This window comes from Lineus longissimus, chromosome 10, assembly GCF_910592395.1.
Source record: "Lineus longissimus chromosome 10, tnLinLong1.2, whole genome shotgun sequence".
Lineage (NCBI taxonomy): Eukaryota > Metazoa > Nemertea > Pilidiophora > Heteronemertea > Lineidae > Lineus > Lineus longissimus.
In genome coordinates this window covers 17,068,954-17,092,256 of record NC_088317.1, presented here as the reverse complement: position 1 = coordinate 17,092,256, position 23,303 = coordinate 17,068,954, and the positions used below count along the sequence as shown (strand labels likewise).

At 40.8% G+C, this 23,303-nt stretch overlaps 3 protein-coding genes across 7 annotated transcripts; 1 reads left to right on the top strand and 2 right to left on the bottom strand.

Moving 5' to 3' along the window:
- Positions 1–119: 119 nt before the first annotated feature.
- LOC135494463 (uncharacterized) lies at positions 120–8,013 on the top strand. Of its 2 annotated transcripts, XM_064782468.1 has the most exons (9): positions 120–474; positions 869–1,147; positions 1,432–1,692; positions 2,503–2,793; positions 3,259–3,438; positions 3,690–3,878; positions 4,078–4,294; positions 4,930–5,005; positions 6,310–8,013. In XM_064782468.1, exons 1-8 carry the CDS (start codon positions 309–311, stop codon positions 4,994–4,996), a joined length of 1,650 nt encoding a protein of 549 aa, XP_064638538.1. In that variant the 5' UTR covers positions 120–308; the 3' UTR covers positions 4,997–5,005; positions 6,310–8,013. The 2 variants fall into 2 exon arrangements, with proteins under 2 accessions (XP_064638538.1, XP_064638537.1); XM_064782467.1 differs by having other exon boundaries at positions 4,930–8,013.
- A 959-nt stretch (positions 8,014–8,972) lies between these two features.
- On the bottom strand, positions 8,973–14,969 carry LOC135494464 (serine/threonine-protein phosphatase 6 regulatory ankyrin repeat subunit B-like). 4 transcript variants are annotated; one of them, XM_064782470.1, is made up of 5 exons: positions 14,876–14,967; positions 13,962–14,039; positions 10,833–11,014; positions 10,346–10,477; positions 8,973–10,099 (listed from the first exon to the last, which is right to left on the bottom strand). In XM_064782470.1, exons 2-5 carry the CDS (start codon positions 14,024–14,026, stop codon positions 8,973–8,975), a joined length of 1,506 nt encoding a protein of 501 aa, XP_064638540.1. In that variant the 5' UTR covers positions 14,027–14,039; positions 14,876–14,967. The 4 variants fall into 4 exon arrangements, with proteins under 4 accessions (XP_064638540.1, XP_064638541.1, XP_064638539.1 ...); XM_064782471.1 differs by lacking the exon at positions 14,876–14,967 and adding an exon at positions 12,817–12,872 and having other exon boundaries at positions 13,962–14,044; XM_064782469.1 differs by lacking the exon at positions 14,876–14,967 and adding an exon at positions 13,198–13,294 and having other exon boundaries at positions 13,962–14,028.
- A 484-nt stretch (positions 14,970–15,453) lies between these two features.
- Positions 15,454–22,150, bottom strand: LOC135494984 (protein phosphatase 1L-like). The gene is made up of 4 exons (XM_064783365.1): positions 21,692–22,150; positions 19,405–19,576; positions 18,915–19,045; positions 15,454–18,324 (listed from the first exon to the last, which is right to left on the bottom strand). The coding sequence occupies exons 1-4, from the start codon at positions 22,070–22,072 to the stop codon at positions 17,929–17,931; spliced, it is 1,080 nt and encodes a 359-aa protein (XP_064639435.1). The 5' UTR covers positions 22,073–22,150; the 3' UTR covers positions 15,454–17,928.
- Between the last annotated feature and the right edge of the window lie 1,153 nt (positions 22,151–23,303).

Here is a 23,303-nt window from a genome sequence, read left to right as displayed (position 1 = left end):
TGAACTACCCTCTGTTAATCACCCGGGTTCTACTAACAGTGGCGTCACCTATTATTACTAGAAGAACTCCGACATCCGGCCGCCATCCCTCGATGTGTACATGGAGGAAGTAACAAATCGCTACACAAGATGGCGACCTCCATTGGAAAACTTTGCGTGATATTTACATTTTTCTAAGTACATTTACTCCTTTATAACGTTGTTATTTCACACGTAATTGTGGGTATAGTGTTAGAGATTATATATCACTACATACACAGCCACAAATTAGTTTCGTTTGAATCTGAGATTTGCCAACAAATGCCATAATGTTTTATCCAAAATCTACTATCCAACACAATATCAATGTACATCAATGCACTGGGAGGCAAATGTTGGCGTCAACATTCATTCTGTTCGTTTTGATGAGCTGTGCTTCATCCGCAGTCGAGAATAAAGTGGGCCATCGTCCAAATATGCCAATCTCAAATAAAGGTGAGTTTACAACTGTAACATTAAAGTAAACACACTTTTCTTTAGCTAGTAGCTCATTGTATGATTGTAGGCCTAGCCTACTTCCAGTTTCAGTTTCGTTGACTGAATGCAGCATCAGTTCTCATGCAGTATTTCAGAATTAGTAATAGTAAGGCCCATCAAACCATATACAATTTACAACATCTGAAATTAGCTCAATCCCTCTGGGGCTCTGGTATAAACCAGATGACGCCATACTCCAGCTAGCTGGAAGATTGTTGATTAATTACCAGAACCAGAACTAGATGTGGACTTTGAACCTTTTCAAATTATTGTAAAGTAAAGGCTAATCGACAGGACATTCCAGAATGGACAAATTTCGTTAAAAGTTCAATTTCATCTTGTTCCATTCCAGCAAAGACCGAGCCGTTACAGTGCAAGACGTCCAAAGGGGGCTTCGAATATGCTGGCTACCAGAACAACACTAAAACTGGAAAACTCTGCCAGGCATGGGTCATGAAGACGCCCAATGACCATACATACAAAATGGAGAATTTTCCGGATGAGAGCTTACAAGCAGCTGAGTACTACTGTCGCAACCCAAACAGGGATCCCCATGGGCCTTGGTGTTACTTGAATAAAGGGAAGGGCTCTGAGTATTGTGATATTCCTTATTGTGAGGGGAAACAGTACAGTAAGTATGGTTGTAGAGCATCCGACTTGGGATAGCAAGGTCGTGGGTTAGATGCTTTGCCAGTGCCACTCAATACTTTCAACTGGCCTGAAATGGCCAGCATCAGCAACCTGTATTTATTATTGTAAACATTTCAAAATCTCCTCAGATTCAGGCTTTTCTAATTGTGCAATGTGTGTATTACAAAAGATACAATTCGAAGGCCTACATTTATTCTCAAAGTAGTTCTGATGTGTTGGGGAACAGTCCCTAACAGATTCTCATTCTATTCAATTGTCTTTCAGGGCAAGAATGCAGGCAAGATTTAAAGGGTATGGAGTATCGCGGTACTATAAACACAACGATGTCCGGCTTTACGTGTCAGCATTGGGATGCGCAGAAACCCCACAAACACATCTACAAGGACGTCAATCAATTCCCCGAGAACAATTTAAGCCTGGCGGAGAACTTCTGTCGCAATCCTGATGGAGAGTCGAATGGGCCGTGGTGTTTTACAACATCCTTTACCCGTGGATGGGAGTTGTGCCCAATTCCGTTTTGTTTCAGTAAGTTCTGAAGTGTTCATTTAAAAATCAGGTCTTAACTGTCCCATCCAAATTTGCATTGTGTTCCCACAGTCTCTCTTCTTATATGTACAGTTCTTGAATTCGACCAAGGCTTAGTCTGCCCACTTCAATGGCCTTGGTGCCCCCTTAGTTAAAAATCGAACCAAGGATAAGGTTGTGGGTGCCTACCTCAGTGGCACTGGTGCCCCTTGCCTCCAGTTAAAATCTAACCAAGGAGAAGGCTTGTGGGTGCCTACCTCAGTGGCACTGGTGCCCCTTGCCTCCAGGTAAAGTCTAACCAAGGAGAAGGCTGCTTGTGCCCTCTTCCATGCCCTGATGTCCCCTGTCAAACCAATGGCATGCAACTTAATAGCATTCCGCGATAATGACGTCACTGCAGCTGCTGCCCTCTATTTCCCCATCGCTGAATTACAGGCAATATCGGACAAACATGTGGTTCGTAATGGCTTCAGGCTTTCTAACTGGGGCAGTTAGATTCAATCTGGCACATGTCCGAGTGTTGGAAATACTACATAATTGTTCTGAATATTTCTCTCTCTGACTCTATGGTATCATTCTTGCTAAAAACAATGCAGGGTCAAAGATAATTGACTTTGAAATAAGCTCAAATGCGTAGAAATAAGTGTTGATGTCCGACTGTCACGTGACTAAAACGTCATCAATATCTTATTCAAATGACCTTGTGAGCTATAAATAGTAACGTCGCGGAATGCTATTGTCCTTTCTTGCATGTGGATCCTTTGTTGGCCACAATTTTGGCTCTCATTAGAGTTATTTTTATCGTTTCAGTTAATGAGTGCAAAAAGTACTTCAATGGTTCAAGATACGCAGGAAAGGCGCATCACACACACACCGGCAAAAAATGTCAACGTTGGGACAGCCAGTTTCCTCACAAACACCACTACACCAAAAATTCCATGTTCCCCGAAGCTACCGTTAGCCTTGCAGAAAATTACTGTCGTAATCCCGACCCAGTTGCCAAACCGTATGGGCCGTGGTGTTATGTAACAGATATTGTAGGATTAGGAAATTCGACACAATTGTTTGAGTACTGTGAAATCTCGTTGTGTGACAAGACCAGTGAGTATTTATTTCGTCGTCAATTCTTGAGGAGGGGATGTACAGGGTATGAATTGATAGTTGTATAAATGGTACTTGTATGTCATGATTCCATTTGAAGAATAAGCTGCCTGCGACTTTTAATATAGTAAAATTTTGCTCTACTCCCAGCAACTGTCTGTTTGTTGCTCCAGTAGCAATCTCCTCCACTGACTCACTTCGAAAATTTGTTATTTATTTTGAATTTGTGGTATACTTTAAACCATCATAGTTTACAAACTTCCTTTCTATTTTTGCAAACATTTCTTTAAAAAATCCTTTTTCACAATTTTTATTTTGGCCAGTTACAAAACTTTTTTAAATCTTTCCTATCCAAAAACATTTTTTCACGATTTTCTCGAATGTCAGCTATTGGCAAAACTAAAACACCCGTGAAAATTAGCTGTATACCAGGATATTGTAACTTGCATACTTCTACCATTGCAGTGGAACACTGGACTGGCGTTTTTGAGAACCATCAAAAATGGGTGGGAAAGTACCTTTACAACAAAAAATGGCGATCTTTTAATTTCACTGTAAAAGGCATCAAGTTCCCTTGGGAAGACCAACGAGGTGGAGTCCTGATCGCTAAGTTTGATGATGGGTCGTCGTCGTTTGATGTAGAAGGTAAGCACCAGTCATTTGAATGCCATGATTTGGGTCACACCCTGTTGTCCTTAAGGGTTGACCATAGGCATCACTATTTAGTGCTGATTTTGACATTACCCAGTGCCCTTACTGTGTATATTAGTCCCTTGAAGATGGCCAAATTAGCCCCTCTGCTCCTGCCTATAATCCCCCTTTAAGTGAGCAATATCTGCGGAACAAAGCGCAGAGCCCAGCACTCCTCAAACCGTCTTTCATTTCTATCTTCCCAGGCTGGATGAACGAAGAATCCAACTTCATGTTCCACCAGATTAAGCAGTACGTCGTGACGGAATGGTTCATGCATGGTTTCTTCATCACTGGACATCTCCTGTACGATCATAAGAAGCAGACTTGGCAGTTCCAGGGAATCCCACGAGGCGGTATGATGGCCATCAACGAGTTTCGTATGTCCCCTAAAGGTGTGTTTAACTATTTGAGAGTCGGAACAAAATCGGAAAAATATCAAACACGCTGAGTGAAGTAGTTTACTTATGAAGTACGAGAGACACCTTTCTTTTACAAAGAGCACTTGTCAGTCCTGAGATTCTCCTCAAACGCGAGGGTTAACTGTTTATAAAGAGTCCATTATTATCATTCATTTTCTTATTATAATTTCAGATCATCTTACTATCGGTATTGGGACCCGTCCAGCAACTCATGGCCACGCATCGCACAGTGTCGCTGGTGTAGCCGTGGGATCTACCATAGGAATCTTAGTATTAATCATCATCATTGCGTTGGGAATCCTTTACGCTCGGAAAAAGGGCCGCCTCTCAAATAAGCCATATCTCATCTTTCATAATCCACGAGGAGGAGTGGAGGATAGTGAACGACTGTAATTAGAGCCGATTAGTATTTTGTTGCCGGGATTCAGTTTAACCATTTCACTATAACGGTCCGGTGTGTCATTGTGTACGCTTCTCTGGTGAAAAATACTAGTCTTGCGATGTCATCATGCAGTGTAGATAAATGCATGTCGCAATGCATGGCATAACGACATGATTGCAGAAGATGCCATAAAAAGTTGTACCAAATAGTGAGGTGGTCAAGTCTGATGTTCGATTGAAATCTGGGAGTCAGAAATTTTATTTTTAAGGTCCATTTTTTTCTTCGGATTGATGTTTAATGTGTCTGCAAGAAATTGAGTTGATATCAACAACTCAACTTAGCAATCATCGAATTGGATATCCAAATGATATTGAATTTATATCAGATATTTTAAATCCAGTTGATAGAAATTGGATATGTACAACGGATATGAATTGGATATAGTGGAAGGAACTAAAATAAATTTCAAACATGAATCAGAAGTACCCATATGCCCTGGAATATCCATCGATAGAAGGCAAGATTTAGGTAGGCATTTTTCTCTCGCCAAAAATTAGGTAGGCATTTTACCCTCGCCATACACTTAGGGTCTTTTTTCGCATTGGACTCTTCTTCTTTGACCAGTATATATTTGTCTTGCAGTTCCATTGAATTGGACTTGGATTCAAATGATAGTTCCATTGAGTTGGAGTCAAATGAACATGATTGATAATGATATGTGAGTAAGGCCTAAAACCCCTGCCGCCAGACAGAAATTTCCTCGTGTGCATTCCTCAATCAGTAAACAAGGCCTTAAATCCCAAGTTGCACCAGACAGAAATGTCCTATAGTGCGTTCCTCAATCAGTAAACAACGCTTTAAACCCTGTGTGTTTTCCTCTGTTAAAAGATGGATTAAAACCTGTCCAGTCCGACAGAAATATCCCAGTGTGCCTTCCTCACCAATATCTAGTCCCAACACCAGTCACCTGCCAACCCATATTGGCAACTGGCATTATCTTCAATATCAGCGGTTCCAGTCGGGTCGTGACTGTTACGTTACGTATGGATGAATTATTGGCTGTAGTGGAATCCTGTAAGGGTAACGTCAAAAACCGGTGTAAACGTAACTAACAGTCACCACCCGTGTACCAGTTTATCCTTGTCGCCGTGTAAATAGGCTTTTTCAGCACTAAGCTCCTTATTTGTCCTTTTACATAAACCAGTATGAAGATTCCGCCCGCTTACAAATTTGCTGAGATTCATATCGTCCAGTTTCATGGCAGCAATTTTATCCTGGTTGTTTCCGAATTTTTGAATATTGAAAACGTTGCGCTAGTTTTAGGTGCTGTTGTCCAAGAATTGAATGTGGCAGCTTTGCTGTTGTCCAGAAAATATTTTCATTTTTTGGAATTTGCTTAATGTATAGCAATTCAGATTTTTGCACCTGATAAGCTTGATATGCCAGCACTATCATATCAGAATGATCATATCGTTTTCAAGTATTTACTAAACCATTATTTAAGAAATGTTGTAAATTTATACAATCATTAAATCTGTCTGGTATTGGTAACGATGTCCAAAATAAATGTGGTACTTCAAATTTATATACCTGTTACAGGCTCACCTGATACAATTAAAGGGAACTGAAACCGCCAAGCCAGTTCGTATGACCTCGTTTTCATTTCCCGCGTATCGGGTGATCAGAACGAGGCATGAATGAAACATGGCGCCTAGCTGTCAATCATTGAGTGACGTCACTACTACGGAATTTACTACGAAAACTCTTGAATGAAAGATCGCATGACTCACGTGATTCTCACATGATTCTCAATAATAACAAATTGAACTGCGCATGCTCGGGCATTGGGGGCGGAGCTACAAATCTGAACTCGAATAGCAAGTTGGAAGTTTGACTTTCTCGGGCGGTGAAAGTCGAAAAGTTGAATAAATCGCTCGGCGGTTCCAGTTCCCTTTAACTAACAGAATTATACAATATACATGTAGGATAGGTTTCATGAAATTTTAACTCTTAAAATTGCAGATGGTGTTGTTAAGTGTAATTGTGGGCTCATGTGGAGGGAGGACTGTAAAGTCTTGATAGGGTATAGGTGCCATCTGGACTCTGGGGCTGTGCTCATCTATCATTCAACCCGTCCTTGTGAGCTGGCTGCCGCGTCATATGGATCTCTGACCGTCTCCAGTCCTGAGATGACATCAGCTCATCGATCATATCATAACTTGTCTACTTCTGTCTCCTAGTCCTGAGATGACATCAGCTCATCGATCATATCATAACTTGTCTACTTCTATATTTTCTTGTTTTTGTACAGGCTTCCATCTTTCCAGTTTATCTGAACAGCAAGCTTGTGTAACCAATGGAGTAGAAATCTATATTAAGTAAGGAAAGGTCATACAATTAAAGCCGTGGTACAATTATTGTCTCTGTTTGCATTTTATGTGTGTTGCCAGCTGTTTCTCACACGGTAGGGGTCATGTAACTGAGGCTATAATTTTATTACTTAACCTTGGATTTGAAAAATAACAGTGCCATAAGATTGTCAATTGTTGCTGTGCAGTTTTGACGTTTTGCTTTCAGAAAAAAACTTCTGTGTTTAAAACATACAATAGAACCTCTCTATTAAGGACACCCTTGGGACTGACAAGTGCTGTCCTTAATAATGAGGTGTCCTGATTAGAGAGGTAAAATTGAATGGAAACAACCAATTTAGGACCAAAACTGGTGTCCTTGATATAGTGAGGTTGTCCTTAAGAGAGAGGTTCCACTGCACTTGTATTCAAGTGATTTGTATCAATTTATCGGGGAAGTATCTGAGAGGTGTAAATATATGTCTTGCTAATTTATCTAAAACTTAGAGACAGTAAGACTTTCATTCTTGCTACATGTATCACTAAATATGGTTTAGACATCCAGATGATTTAACCTCTTTATTCTATACTTGATCTATACTATAATCTATAATCTATACTTGATATATGTAAGAATAAGGGTTTAGTGGTTGTGTTAGCAAACAAAATGAGATTCACGGTATGCATGCATGATGTACATAGAAATTTCTCCACATTCTTTTTGCATGACTCAATAACTTTTGAAATCTATTGGAGTGCGGTCAATAATTTAGATGTCATTTTTTGCGTGGCTTTCTTTTGCTTCTTATGAACAAATTATAGTAAATACATGTATAGACTTCTTAAATTTCAATATGTATAATTATTTTCATTATCATTACCATAAGTTTTTACTGTGATAGTTTATATTTTGACTTTTTTGTGCTTATTTGATGCATTTTGTAGTTAGATTCTTCTACATTTAACTTTTGGATCACAGTCTGACAGATATATATGTTCCTTGTTCGTTTAAGTGGCCTAAAGTTAGTGTTGGATAATTTTCTTGCCTCAAGGACCTTAAAAAATGTCTTGTGACAAATTTCAGGTAATTTAGGCAATCTTGCCTTTCATATAACTGGCAAGAGAAAGATTTCGACTACATTTAGATAAAATGACTGGACTTTCTATGTGCATACAGTATGAGGATCAAGTGCACACTTTCATGGCATTGTATGAATTTTAAGCAAATAGAATATTCTAGGTAGTAATGAATAACAATACATATTTATATATAACTTCATTGTTCACTTGGATATATAACAAGTTTGAAATGCTATACATCTTTTTTCGAAAAATTTCATCTAACATATTTCATCTGTTGATGAAAATTTGTCCATCCATTGTTTTGTGTACATGTCCATATACTGCTTATTCAGTAGTTCATCTGTCGTCCAAATCATTGTTGCACTTCTATACTATTTGCCATGTTTCCTGTACAAATGCTTTTGCATATGTTCAGCACTGTGCTAGAGGCAGTATTCAACTCCCTATACCTGCAGGTCTGCTTCGAGTACTACTGGGTACCTCTGATCAGGCGTTCTATCAATAAATCCTATTCCGTTGATCTCGGTGTTCCAAGCACTGTTGACCGAATGAAGCAGTGTCTATCTTTAATTGGAATGGGAGGAGAAAATTGATATAATGCTATCCCTAAACAGGTAGTGCTCGTGGCCCGGTCACAGTAGAATGGGCATGACCCAATAGGGGATCACCTGTAACTAGTGCACATGCATTGCATTACATGGACTACTTGGAACTCCCCTGTCTGGCAAATGGTTTGTCCTGTCTGGAGTTACGCCTTTAAGCTGGTAACCCAGGATGTATGGGGTGATAGGCCAGTTGGATACTACCTCTAATGCACTGCTGATATGTTGTTGTATAAGTAATTGAATGTTCTTGCCAATAGCGCTAACCATAGCTATGTCTGAGGTTTTGACTGGACCTTTTTGGTGGTCGCATCCCTTTCTGTGGGAGTATTAGAGAGGGGTCAAGGGTAATATTCACAGGTTATATTCTCTTGTATTATTCACAATATTGGTACAGGTTGCAAGCAGCTCTAGCTAGGGAAGTGTTGTAAATACTTCATCCGTTTCTTATCACAATAAACCTAACCCTCATCTTGGGCTTTTCCTGTAAGGTACGCCGGTTCATTATTTTTGTGATAATAAATTTTAATGCTTACAATTTTTTGTCTTTGTCAATTCTTTGATATAATCACTTACTTTTGTGAGTGTTTCATGTATGGTGTTTTCTCCACGGTTGAAAATATTGGCAGATTTCTCACAACCTAGCAACTTTTCAACCGTTCAAATCATTCAAATCTCTAAAACCAACATACTGGATGACTTGACCAGGCAGGGGTAGCTCACTCATCTTAGAAATGTTCCGAGAACCTATCAAATTTCTCACAAAGCATCTACAAGTATGCAACAGGGTCCTCGCGTGAATGAACGACTCCGCCCAAGACAAGAAGTCGTAGATGTTATCCTGATACATGCAAGACGGATCACATGATGCGCTCACAAGAAAACTCGACGATAACGCACCTTGCTGAGCCATGATGAGAAGTTTTGCCATTTCTAAATCCTCGGCGTACATCGCGTTCAGAATGTTTGATTCACTAATCGAGCAGTTGCCGAGAACTAGAGTTTTCACTGCTTCGAAACTTTTACTAGAAATTGCTAAATTCAGTGGAGACTTGTCACAGTTGGGTCCATCGGTGTCTACTCCATCTGGGTCTGCCCCAGCGTCAAGGAGCACACTGATACACCGACAGTGACCATTTGAACAAGCGTGCTGTAACGCTGTCCTCCCATCTGAGTCTTTCGCATCTAAGACTTTCAGAGTCTCGGGGTATTCAAACAAAATTCTCACGACAGAACCCGCATTTCTCTCGCACGCGATCATAAGTGCTGTTGTCCCTTTTTGTACATGTACATCCTCCCGTGTCTGACAAGTTTTGTTCACCGTGACTTTCGGATCTGCGCCACCGTTTAAAAGTTCCCGGGCGCAAGCAGGGTTATCGTACAGGGCACTATAATGCAGTGGAGTCAGTCCTTTAGTATCCGTGACATTGACGTCACATTTTTCCTTGATCAGGATTGAAATGGCCTTATCCTGGCAATGTCTTGCAGCATTGTGGAGCGGGGTCTTGCCGAATTTATCCTTGATGTTGACGTCTATGCCTAGGGAAAGGAGATCCTCCACTGAAATCAGAGCTCCCTCAGATGCTGCAATATGCAGAGCGGTCCCCTTGTAGATATCTCTTGCCTCAGGATCTGCCCCGTTGTCCAAAAGCAGATTGACCAAGCTGATCTCGTCATTAGAGGCAGCAACCATTAGAGGCGTCCAGCCATGGAGCGATTTGGCATCAACTTTGCAACCTGCTTCAATCAGGACACGAGCACAGTCCATTTTACCACACGCTGAAATAAAGCGACCTTGTATTCTGTAAAAGAGACCAATATGGATAGCTGTAAAGTGACTTCATAAATAAATGAGTCAGAGTGTCTGCTATTGAACCCAGGACATTCAGACGATATGTCAAACACCCGATCCCCTGTGGAACACACCTGACACCTATGTCAAACAACATTTTTTAGTTCCCAAGGGTGACCCTCCCAGATCCCCAGGGTGTGGTTGTCCAAGGTCACCAAGTGCCCAGTACTTACAAGCAGCCCAGTGCAGAGCATTTGCTCCAGTCTGGTAGACAGTCTTCTGCAAGTTACAGTTCTCCTTCACCAACAGCTTGATGAAGTCCGCATGTCCATGCCGGGCGGCAAGGATGAGGGCAGTGTAACCACCTGGAAGAATTAAAGCCACTGAAGAAACTACTTCAATCAAATACTGATACACCATCTCTCCAGCCATTCTAACAGTCAATTGTTGGACTGGAAGGGACGTGCGTTATACTGCATTCGTTTCAACCTTTGAGGAATTATTGTACGGTTTCAAATTTGTTGAATGCAGAGTTCACATCTTCACATGTAACATCCCACTGTTCACATAAGGGATGAGCAATTTATCTCCAAGGAGCAGGCTACATATGGTACACAATGTCACTTTTCACCCTCACGTCGTGTTTTGAAGCCAGAGTCAGTTAACTGGTGACAGGTGAAAGATGGCAAGTCACAACATGAATCTGTAACCTTCACCTACCTGAATTATGGGCATCTGGATTGACCCCAGCTTGGATCAAGGTACTGCCGCACTCGACATGTCCCCTCTGAGCCGCCATGTGGAGGGCCATGGACATGTGCTCCTGGTCATTATGAGTCTTGTTGCTCTTGAGGAGGGTCTGAAGTCGCTCTGAATCATTGAGGCGGACTGCTTCATACAGGCTGTGGAGAATGGAATCAGACCAATATATTTTGATCAAACTAAAAACCAATTGAAAATGAATGAAAACAGCCCAGTTATTTAAAAAGATGTGGTATGTGGTCAAGTCAGTTGGTTGGGGAAACAGGGACCATTTCACAAGGTTGCCTTATTCATTTGGCCAGCCTGTTGTACATAAAGAGATCCAATAAGGCTGACAGATGGAATGCCCAGGGAGTCTTTTGATGAGATAGAAAACTGAGCATATGGAAGTCATCATATGTTTTCCCACTCCTAAGATGTAGGAGTGAAACATGCATGGATCACTCACAAGGTCTGTTCCTAGAGAACAAAAAAAACTATATTAGAAGGGAAGAAACACACTAAATTCCATTCAGGTTGTGAAGTTGGGTTGGGACATGGAAGTTGCACTCTTGGGTGGGATCTAGGAAACTCGGGGAGAAAGTTGATGTGTCACTCCAGATTGGGGTTGGAGTTTGATGGGAATTTTCTAGTATTTCATCTGTAAAGGAAGAATGTTAGAAACACATGGGACAAGGTATCATAGGTCTTATGTACAGTTTAGCTTCGAGGTAATGGATTTTGGTGGGTGCACACGGACTACACTCAAGATGCAGTGGATTTGCCAGTCGTCCCTCTTCAATCCTAAACTTGAAGAAGAATGAACAGAAAGACAAATGCACTGCCTCCGGGGTCTAATACAGACAGATCCAAAGGTAGGAGGGGTGGGTTTGCATTCTTCTTGGGGAGCTATTGTGGGTCAGCCATTAGAGGCCCTCTATCCACTATGAATGATGGACCGAAAGGAGTTTCCTACCTGCAAAGAGCAGAATCAGTGAGATTTGATACCCAAGAAAAATCGTGACCATACATACTTCCCTATTAGGTATCAATTTACGTTTCTAGTAAATTCTGAAATCAGATGAGTGTGGTATTGAACATAAATTGGTGAACAAAGGCTTTACTCTGTTAACAGCTTGTTAACTTCTATATTTTCATGGTGCATGGTGGCAGAGTTGGTTAGAGTGTCTGCTGCCCACCCAGAGGTCGAGGGTTTGAATCCCTTGAGGCCCTTTAAAAGTTCTTTCCTGGTTGATGTTAAACGGTCACAAATTAACACCCTTGAACAGATGTCTATAAGCACAGTTGGCTTTTAGAAGAAGATGCCACTCTTGAGGTATATGCCAGTTCTTGAGGTATAAAATACCACTTCTTGAGGTACCGGTATATGCCAGTTCTTGAGGTATAAAATACCACTTCTTGAGGTATATGCCATTTCTTGAGGTATAAAATACCACTTCTTGAGGTATAAAATACCACTTCTTGAGGTATATGCCAGTTCTTGAGGTATAAAATACCACTTCTTGAGATATATGCAAGTTCTTGAAGTATAAAATACCACTTCTTGAGGTATATGCCAGTTCTTGAGGTATAAAATACCACTTCTTGAGGTATATGCCATTTCTTGAGGTATAAAATACCACTTCTTGAGGTATATGCAAGTTCTTGAGGTATAAAATACCACTTCTTGAGATATATGCAAGTTCTTGAAGTATAAAATACCACTTCTTGAGGTATATGCCAGTTCTTGAGGTATAAAATACCACTTCTTGAGGTATATGCCAGTTCTTGAGGTATAAAATACCACTTCTTGAGGTATATCAGAAACACTGACAAACAACACCAAGCTATACATGGCCGGGGCAAAGGGAAAGGCAGAAAGAGATATTTTGACAGTTGGCAAGGGGTAAAACGTGAAAAGTGCTGGGTTCCATGGCAGGGTATTACGAGGGAGGTATTTTACCGTGACACAGCACTACTTTGGTATTCTGAATAACTTGGCCACGCCATTTTTTGTTTCTGAAATAGAGCAGGAGGTGGAAATTGACAACACTCAGTTGGATAGAAGTATAAAGCTATTTAATAGGTCTAGGTTGTTCAAAATAGTGATATCATGATAACATCTACTTTATCAACACGGCCCTTTATCCAGTTGCTAAATGAAATAACAGCATTAGCTCAACTAAGCTTGGTCTGAGATAGGGCTAGCTCCAAGTTAGTGATCTGACTTTCTCTTGAACAACCCTGACCATCAAGCCTGGGGCATTCAAGGTGGGGCACTCAAGGTGGGACACTCAAGTTGGGGACATTGAGACGTGCTGTGGGGCAACTCCTGTACCAATACCGTGCTAGTCCAGTTGCTAACATATCTAAGGAGAGCTCCATTTGGCACTTGTGATGTGTTGGCCAACGACTCATCTTTGTAAATTATTTGCATTTACCTGGAATGATACGGTTATGTTTTCAATACAGCATGATCTGGCAATATCGTTTCAAAATGTCAACTCTTTACAGCCGTGCAATTCATGATAACAGAGATGTTAGCGACAAACTTTGGAAATCAGGGCTGAAATTGAGATGGAAGAGGACAGGGGGGAGTTATAGATGGTTGTTTCCTTTTGGAAGGATAAAGGAGCAGGGGACCACACAAAACACCACTACTTCTACTAACAACAGCAAACGGGGGGGGGGGAGGGGGGCCAGGGATAGGAAACAGCAATTTGGCATGATTACTACTTAGGCAGAATAACAGGATACCTGGATGCAATTGGTGCTGCTATTTTGTTCTAGTCTGCTGGGTTTTAAAATTGCCTAAGCCACTGAACAGCTCCACCCGGAGCTTATCTCACTTTCTGTAGCAGTGACTTGTATCACTCCCCCAAGACAGGATTATAGTCCTGCAGGTCAACTTCCTTAAAATTAGATGGAGTTTTGCTTCTTAGAGGGAGAGGTGCTCATAAAAATCTTTGCTCATTTGGGTCTCAGTTAGTCCCTCAACTTGTGTTATGTCTTTAATAAGGGAAGAGGCACAGGTGGAAGTCAGTGGCTGCATGGCTGTGGGAAAGAAGCAAACACACACCACTCTTCTATCAACAACACACTTCATACCTGGCAACTAGCTTATTCGAACTACTGGTATTTATGTTGGAAATATCGTGATATGAGTAGAACATAGTTCATGCGGAGCTGAAATTGAGTGGGAAATGTCTAGTCAGTGTGAACTGAGTGGAACAAAAGGGAACACTGGGAACTAAACGGTTAACCACTGTAACCTGGAAATGTTCAGGTGCCTTTTATTTTTGCAAAATAATATGACCACAAAAAAGAAACTTCATTGAAGTTACAGTTACATGTACAGGTTTGTTGAAAGGCTAAATGTCAAGTAGAGCAAAGTTGCAATTTCTCAAAGCTGTGAAATAAAATGGCAGTAAATAATCTGGGTTCACAGTAGCTGCATGGTTTTCTGATGGGATTCTTGTGTGTTGCTCAACTGAAAGAAGATTCAGCCTATGTTACTGAAAGACTGCATTGTCAGGCTGAAAATTGGTTCAAATTCTTGGATGGAATACAGGAGATAAATTGTGACTTAGAAATTGGCAGGGTAAGTCAAAGCCTGAATAGGCTGTCTTCACCTTTGAAGAGATGATATGTAAAGAAGAAACCAAGTTACTCTGCCATTCACAAATGACCCGAATTTTGAAGTTCCGTGGAGGTTCACATACCCGATGTGCAGTCATCTAGACATGAGAAGGGACCAGACCTGATCTGGGTCAGCGGCTTCACATCTCATGATGGTTCTCTCCGTCATCTTATGAAAACAGACATGCATAAACACCCTCAAAACCTGTTGGAATGGGGTGGCCTCCGGGGTCTTGGGTCTGGAGGTCTAAAAGATATCAGGGTACTGGATAGGGATGCTCTACACATGTAAATGAGAGCCCCCCCCCCCTTGCAATAAAACATGAGCAAATATAATTCATCACTGAATGAAAGCAGACCGAAGACCCAGGAAATATACGCACCTGAACGCTGTATCCACATAGACGACTCGTACAGCATCCATCTACATTCCTCCTCAACCAGGCACTTTCATCATAGTTGTTCCTTTGCCAAGACTTTGTTGGTAAATGAACTATCTATCTTTTACCTCAGGTGGATGTTCCTCAGTGCCTCTAGTGACAACATTTGGAACCAGACATGATAGGAATTCCTGTCAGTGCCAGTTTTCATAGACTCTTTCACCAGTCTCTTCCATTTGATCATTAAGGAGTTAGCAAGGTAGCTGATGGGACGAGGTACCTTGGTCTATGGTTTACCATGTTTTCATCATCCCAGGAGTCCATGTCACTGTAGTGTAAATCCCTTTATTTTTCAGCCCTAAATATTTGAGACAACGCAATTTTCTGATTTCACTACAGTGCTGTGAATGGATGGGTTTTCCGGTGATCATTTTGTCAGTAATTTTCAAGCCATTCATGTTCACACTTTGACCACATTAGGCCATCGGAATAAGACATAAGCCAAAGTTCCTTCAATGGATCCCTTCAGGCAAGAGTGAACACCGAAGAAGAAGAAGAAGATATTTACTACATAACACCTTTATTGATCATACTTGTATAAATCCCAAACTTAGGCCCAGAAACAGGTTCCACACTACCCCTGGCCTAGCAGGTTTTCCATATTGGTCAACGCTTGACTTAAACCTTTCCCCGCAGAGCCATTTTCATGATCTGCACCTGCCCGTGCAGAGCAGAGGACAGCAATGTTGAATAGTGCCAACGAGCAAATAACATCCAAAATTGTCGCCATCTATAGTACTTGGATCAAACTAATGTTTCAAAAGTACAAAGTGGACCAGACTCATCCCTTCCCTGACCATTGGCATTGCAACAAGTCTTGCGTTTACCTGGGGTTTGCACCGATGACCATGATGAAGTTGACAGGCTGCCAAGCATGGGGTGAAGTGCCGCTAATTTGTTTGCTGTCAATAGAAGGGCGATGTAGTCAAACTGTGAATCAAATATGGAGAACTCGAAAGATCAAGTTGTATGTTGTATAAACATGGCACAACCAACAGAACTACATAATCCAACATTGGGTGATATGAATAAAAACTAGCAAATGCTTTTATCTAAATCTCCATGTACATTTACACTAGGCCTTTCTGTTAAAAACCGGAGTAAAAGCATTTGCTAGTCTTTATTCATATCACCCATTATCTTATAATAAAGAATAGTACTAAGCTCAGCTGTACTAAAAAAGTCTTCTTTTTATTTTGATGGACAACTTTTCCCCAAAATTCAATACCAGAGGGTGGGTGCTGGTCCTTAAGTCTTGTATATCACAAAAATCCCAGCCAAATTAAATGCCGGCGTTCGTGTCAGAACTTGTTTTGAACCGGGCCCTGGTCTTCAGCCATCGGCCAAAATAAAGAGATAAACAACAGCTACATAGATCTACACTACGGTACACACAATAATACACTCAGAATAAATTAAGAGAGACCATCATGATAATGCTAATCTTGAACTGGCAGTCTTTAGTAAACTTGTCAGATCTTCAACGACGTTACCAGAAAAGTTGCTGTGCAAAATATAATAAACATCAAAATCATAACTTAAGATTATACCTCTGGCTTGTATTTCTAAAATACATTCTAACATCCACATATAAGAAAAATGCAATATCAACCATGTCCATCATTCAAATAAACTATACATGTATGTTTGCACAAGGAAAACATCATAGCATTAACACAGTTTTCCTGTGCTCAAAATAAAACCAACCGCAGCACAGAAAACTGAACCGATAACCTGATACAAAATGTAGGTGCAACGCTTTATGCATTGAATGACGTCATTCCCGCCAATTGCTTTGATGACGTCATTGTCGCAAATTGCTTTGATGACGTCATTGCCACCAATTGTGTGACCCGGTATCAAGAAAGTGCACAATAATTCTGATGCTGATTTTTCTCAAAATGGCTACAATGTGGGTTACTGGTTCTATGCATGCATCCCTCCAACTTATCTTTGACATGATTTAAAATTTACATCCAAAAGTTCCATAACTTCGCATAGCTAAGAACAGCAGTGCTGCTCAGAATGGTCCCACAAAGGATATCCTACCACAAATATGACAAATAATTATCACTAGCACTTTAACTAAACAATTTTTTTCATCAAATCAACACAGCATGAATCTAAACGCCTAAAATCTGGAACACAAGCTTTTTTTACAAGCAATTGCCAAAAAAAATTGCAATCAAAGTTCATTTCATAAGTGACTAACAGTAAGAATCACACCATCGATTTAAAATGTATACACAAATTTGATTTAATATTCTTTAAATATTTCACTCTCTTTAAATATCACAGCTTTTGATAGAAATCGACAACCGCGGTAAATAACCTAACAATGTTTTTAGCATATTTTTGTCCACAACTCAAGAACATGTAGCGTTCAATCACAGATATGTATGAATTTAAGTACCAAAGTTTAGCATTAAAGGAGTTTTTCCAGATTTTAAAGCACTATCCACATTCGCCTCTAACAAGACGATTGCCTCTTGTGATAAAGTGGCCTAACTTCTTCGAAATATGGGGTTGACATCAGTTGATTTTGATGTCAGAAAGATCAAACACTTACCCGAAGTTGGCCATTTGTTTCCCCACAACAGAGCTCACCGATTAGGGGCACTGATCAGACAAAAGGCAAACTACAGATCCATCCCCAATTAAGGGACTACACGTACCTCTCCCCAGTTACCCTAAATCAACAAGGATCTCAACATGCTCTGTTCATACGGATTTTCTGTAAACGCAAAATAAAAGGCAGTTTAGTATTTCCGAGTCTACGGTACACCTTGGGCCAAATTCATAAAGGGCGTTTAGCTTAAAACAGCGTTTAACTACTGAATAGACAGATTCTGGCCCTTCATGCAAATCTTCACAGAATATGAATAGGCCCTGAAACTGATAAGAGAGAAGTTGTACATGTCTAACCCTTAAACGCCTTTTATGAATTTGGGCCCTTAAGTTTGCTCCCATACAGTCAAAGGCCAAAGTGTCAACAACTATGCTGAACTACCTTTACGATTATAGACCGCAGTCTGGTTAGCTTTGAAATTCACAACCATCACCGTAATATTGTCCAACGACCCGCGATAATATGCTTGGAGAACGATGCTTTTGGCACCAAAGTGAGGCTCGTCGAGGCGATGTTTAACATACATCACCGCCTCCTCGTTTGTAAATGCATCCCATAATCCATCAGTCGCTAAAATCATGAATTGCGCCTTCGTCTCTTTGAGATCGAAGTTTAAAATGTCCGGATCCGCGATGATGAGATTTTTCTCCTTGAGAGGGTTGTCTCCGAAGGCACGTGATGTTGCGAGGACTCCCGCAACGCGCCACACTCCGTTGAAACTTATAAAACCTCCAGATTCTTTTATTCTTTTTCTCTCTTTGAGCTGAAACAGGAAAGGATGAGTATCATAGAAACAGAGTGTAAGTTTGTTTATTATAGTGTCACCCCTAATGAAAGGGCCAGCCAGCTTATTGGCTTATGAGACACTCTTTACTTCCAAACTCCTATCTCTAATGCCAGGCGCCTGGCGAGAAGGCAGTTTGTACCCTATATTTAACTAGCTGGCGGCTAACCAACCGGCCGCATCGGAAAGAGGTTACCAGCGGGCCTCGAACCTTCGACCTTCCGTTCACGAGGCGGGCGCCTTAACTACTAGGCCATCGAGATCGGTGTATTGAAGAACATCCAAACCACATTGTTTACACTTTTCCTTAGGGGCGTTCTACAAGTAGGCCACCTTTCCGATGTTCAGGACCCCCTTACCCCCATACACAAAGAGAATGGTAACAATGTACACGAAAATGTGTAAGTGGTGTACATCTGCAACCTGGTGAATCAAAACAGTAAACAGGGCAAATTCCAAGTGCAGAGCTTGACACAAACAAAAGTGTGCTCGCATAATCATTCAACTACTAAATCCAACTGGGCATGCTTAAGAATTCCTACATGTAAACAATAACATTTCACACCAACCTGCTGAGGCTTGTGGTCATATGAAAGTGGAATGGCTTTCCCGTTTTCAGTACACATCACTCCCCTGGAATCGCCCACGTTGGCAACAGTCAGTTGGTTCCCTTTGAGCAAAGCTACCAAACCAGTTGTCCCTGAAAGGAGAAGTGAAGAAGAGTTATATAGTGGGACCTCTCTTAGCAGACAACACTCTATCAAGCACCTTCTCTTTTTAGGATACCCTCTTTATTAGGGCAACCTCTTTATTAAAGGCACCCTCTCTGTTAAGGACAGTCTCTCTATTAATGACACACTCTCTATCAAGATCACTAGTTTTGGTCCCAAATTGGTTAGTTTTCATTCAATTTGACCTCTATAATCGGGACACCTCTTCAGTAAGGACAAAACTTGTCCGTCCCGAGTTTATACATATCAGTCAGAATTGTTATCAAACTAGATGGAGACAACCACTGAACAATAATTGGCAACCACTAGAAACGGAAGTGACACCCACCTGATACTTCATTGGTCATTTTCTCAACAGCTAAAAGTTGCTTGTCGACATATAAGATCTCCTCTGTCAGTATTGACGAAAAGTTCTGTTTTGTTGTGGTGTTCAAGGCGGACTTCAAAAGACGGACCATTATTGTCTTGAACAACGTCTTTTCAACAAAATCTGCTGCAAACTGCAAAGATAAAGAAGAAATCTGGGTGAAATTTCTACTTAAAGGGAAAACAGGTGGAGATTTAGGTAATTAGGAAGGTAGTATCACTGCTTGCCACCATGCACCGCCAGATGAAGATATACACTTTGTACAATAGTTTTTTTACTGCAGCCTGGTCCAAGGTCCCTGGTACCCTTAGAGTACCAAGGTCCCTGGTACCCTTGAGTACCAAGGTCCCTGGTACCCTTAGAGTACATAAGCAACCCCGTATACAGACCCTGGGAATATGAAGTTTGTCATACGAACATGAACAGGACTTTTAGAAAATACTGAAGGGCTGGCACCCATGCTAGAGTACATTGTACATTGTATTCTCATTTCAAGCAAAAGCTTTTATAAGCCTCTTATCTGTATTGAATTGCAATGATCAATCATGTCATAAGGTTACTGGATTAATCCGAGATAATCATCGCTGAACTTCATCACTGCAGTTATCGATGTTTCATCATCATGCCTCCATCCTCCTCGGTTTTTCACATCAGCATGTTTTTCATCATATTCAATGCATAAGGTATGGACTTACGAAGCTATACACCTTATAACATGTTTATACGCTTGATCTCTTTCATATAGGTGAATGATTACGGGGTGTTGGTAACAGCAGGTAGGCTCATTCTTCCATGAATCCTGTTTTATATCAAATGATGGATCCTGGATGCACTTCATTCTACCTGTTATACTCGCTGATGAAGGAGGTGCTAAGAACTACCTAAACTACATGTAAAGGCCAATATGACAACAGGCCTTCGACCGACCATATCTCATCTGATGATAATAATGTTGATGACGATGATGGAGTCACACTCTATGAAAACATATCAGCAACCCCTCCGAGAGTATCAAAACATCTTGTACATGAAGCTTTAAAGGTTAAAATTCACACAATTCAGACAAAAAATTTGTTTTGCCCAAATCACTGGGGTACCATGTACGGTAGCTTATTTATTCTTGGTTGTAAAGCTAGGCCGAATTCCGTTCTTTCAATAATATGATAATTAACTTGAGAATCTGGAATTTCCACTGAATGTAAATTTCAACGATGCCAATTGCCATTCTACAGACCGATATACAATTACCTGCTACCATAACCGCCAAGTTTAAACAAATTTACACGCATAATAACTGCATTGGGACAATATTTATTTCTGTTTACTAAGAATACTAACAGCAAAATAATCTGTGCCTGTCATGTCTGCAAGCTTCACGATGATGGCAAGATGTGCCAAACAGGCTTTTTCTAGTCCTGTTTTATTAATTTGCCTGCTTTTTATTGATTTTTGAGACAATAACTTTTTCAACTGCCTGACAAATCATACCAGGATACAACTCGATTCAATGTGCAATCTTTTTTATTGATTCGGATGGAACATCTGTCTAACCCTGCTGCGTTAGTCAGGCCTGTCAATACCCTGGTCCAGGAAAAGAGAGGTTGTCATGAATGACAACTTCCCAGGGTCAGAGTCAGACAAAACTGTGACGAATAAAATTTGTCGATCTGCAATGTTGTCTGATATACATGTCTACAGCAACCATCGTTGCTATCAAATGCAAGGTTGTCTGTTTTGGGCACATATTTGCGACAATATTTTCAGGGCAAATTGAGCTAAACAAGTATCCATGTGGGCATGATATTATACATTGTAAACAAACACTAGGGCACAAAATAAACGTGGTAGTTATGGGTATTTTCATGGACAATTAACAGCCATTTTCCTATACATGTATTTGCACGGTCTGCATTACATGCAAATGTCAATTTATGAATAAATGATTGAATGAAGGAGTAAATGAATGAACGAATGACAACTCTCGAACCAACATCGTCTCCACTCTTAAATGATGAATAAAATCGGTTTCGTCATAGGCCCTTTGCCAGATATACGCCTGTACCACAGGTCTAGGGTCAGGGAAACAAACCATCTTTACAATAGGCTTTCACGGTCGAAGACAGAGCCCTTATCTGGCGTCAACTGTGAAGAACTAATGCAAAGATGGTTTGTTTCTTCCCAAACGATACGTCATAGGTGGTGTACAGGCATCTGGCAAGGGCCTATATCAGACAATTACAATAGTTACCTCTCCACCGTGCCCATCAAATATGCCATAAATCGACGTTCCGGTGTGCTCGAGATCGTTAACGACATTGAAGCGATCCTCCATGTGTTGTCTCCGCCCCTGAATTGCGTACACCCCCACATTCCCCTTTTTCAATTCCCAAGATGCCTTCGTCTTTTCTGCGGTTATCTCAGTCTCTGATATTCTCTCAGAGATCACTGTGCTGTACTTCCCTGTCAACATCACTTGTAACCGGATTCTGCATCTCCGGCAGAAATTCAGAAGTGATGCATGGTGCAACAAAACCAGGTATAAAACGAAAACCACTGACCATGTCAGTATGGCTTGTTGACTCAATAAATACTTTCGTACAAATCTACCTGCTAGCTGAAAGGTACTCATAACTGCTACCTGTGGATCACAGAAATAGTGCTTTCATTAGGTGAAATTGGGAATAATTTTGTCACTGTCCGCCATGCTTGTGACCTTCACCCTATTATCTCTTACCTCGGTGCCAAAGCTTGCTAATACTTAAATGTGTACTGAGGTGCACACTAGGAAACTTCTTTGCTCCTGGAGGCGAGGTAGCAGGTGCCCGTTTGCAAAATCGGAAGTCTTCCTCGTCAGCTGAGTGTGGTAATTGAGTGAACTCCGGAGATTCCGCTGGGGAATCCCAAGGGGGTATCCCATCTGAGTATCGACTTTTCCCCATCTGTTCGTGACTATTTTCTCAAGACACTTTGCTGAGAATGTTTCTTTGTTTCAGTTATCCGTACACATGAAATTAAAAGCATAGTTGTTTATCAAACGCCCAAAACCCTATCTGGAATATTGGCTCAAAATAGATATCATTACGTCATTTTACGAAAAATGTGATTCAAAGAACTTTGCCAATTTTGGGTGGGCGTGTCCATAAATCCCTATACAAATGTACATAAATACATGCCTTTGAAAGATGAGGAGAAGAATTGATTTCTACTGTTTGTGGAATCTTGTCATCTTCATCATCCTGATTGCACTATTCTTCTAATTCATATATGGCACATGGTAGTGAGAATATGCTGTGGAGCTTTGGAGAACATGACAAACAGTGAGGGATGAAATAACTCAGTTTCTTCCACCTGTATAATATACAGTATGACCCAAAAAAGGGTCTCCTATATTTTCAACTTCATTGTCTATCCTGGAATCCCGAAGATGGTCATTCATCTCTTTTCACCCTCATGCAGTACCAATGTTGATGGACATACTTGAAGTCAAGTTCAATTTTGAAATAGTATAATGAATGAATTTGCATGGCCTTTCTGAATAGTGACTTGGCCTGTCCTTTGTACCCTTTGAGCATATTGATTTAGAACAAAGATGAGTCCTCTGTCTGAAGGATATAAAGTCCTGTTTCGTCGACTGTTCTTAGTGTGAATGGCTAGACCAATTAAGGATTTTACAGATTGGAAAGGCTATTGGTAGAATAGACCTCGGGGTGTCCTCCAGAAAATACCCAATAATGCGATGATTCTGCAACAGTTGGAAACAAACTTGATCATTCATCTTTTCAGATCAAATCAAGTGCAGTCATTCATGGAAGAGGGTTCTCAAGTAACATTCCAGAATGTCATGTCAGGTCATCACATGT

Coding starts and splice junctions, on each gene's coding strand:
- LOC135494463 (XM_064782468.1), top strand. CDS start 309: ATGTTTTATCCAAAATCTACTATCCAACACAATATCAATGTACATCAA. Junction 475..868: donor TATGCCAATCTCAAATAAAG/GTGAGTTTACAA, acceptor GTTCCATTCCAG/CAAAGACCGAGCCGTTACAG. Junction 2,794..3,258: donor CTCGTTGTGTGACAAGACCA/GTGAGTATTTAT, acceptor CTACCATTGCAG/TGGAACACTGGACTGGCGTT.
- LOC135494464 (XM_064782469.1), bottom strand. CDS start 13,271: ATGAGTCGTTGGCCAACACATCACAAGTGCCAAATGGAGCTCTCCTTA. Junction 11,015..13,197: donor TTAGCAACTGGACTAGCACG/GTATTGGTACAG, acceptor CATTCTCCACAG/CCTGTATGAAGCAGTCCGCC. Junction 10,100..10,345: donor TGCTCTGCACTGGGCTGCTT/GTAAGTACTGGG, acceptor GCTTTATTTCAG/CGTGTGGTAAAATGGACTGT.
- LOC135494984 (XM_064783365.1), bottom strand. CDS start 22,072: ATGAGTACCTTTCAGCTAGCAGGTAGATTTGTACGAAAGTATTTATTG. Junction 19,046..19,404: donor AATGACCAATGAAGTATCAG/GTGGGTGTCACT, acceptor TTCTCCTTTCAG/GGACAACTGGTTTGGTAGCT. Junction 18,325..18,914: donor ATGACCACAAGCCTCAGCAG/GTTGGTGTGAAA, acceptor TTCCTGTTTCAG/CTCAAAGAGAGAAAAAGAAT.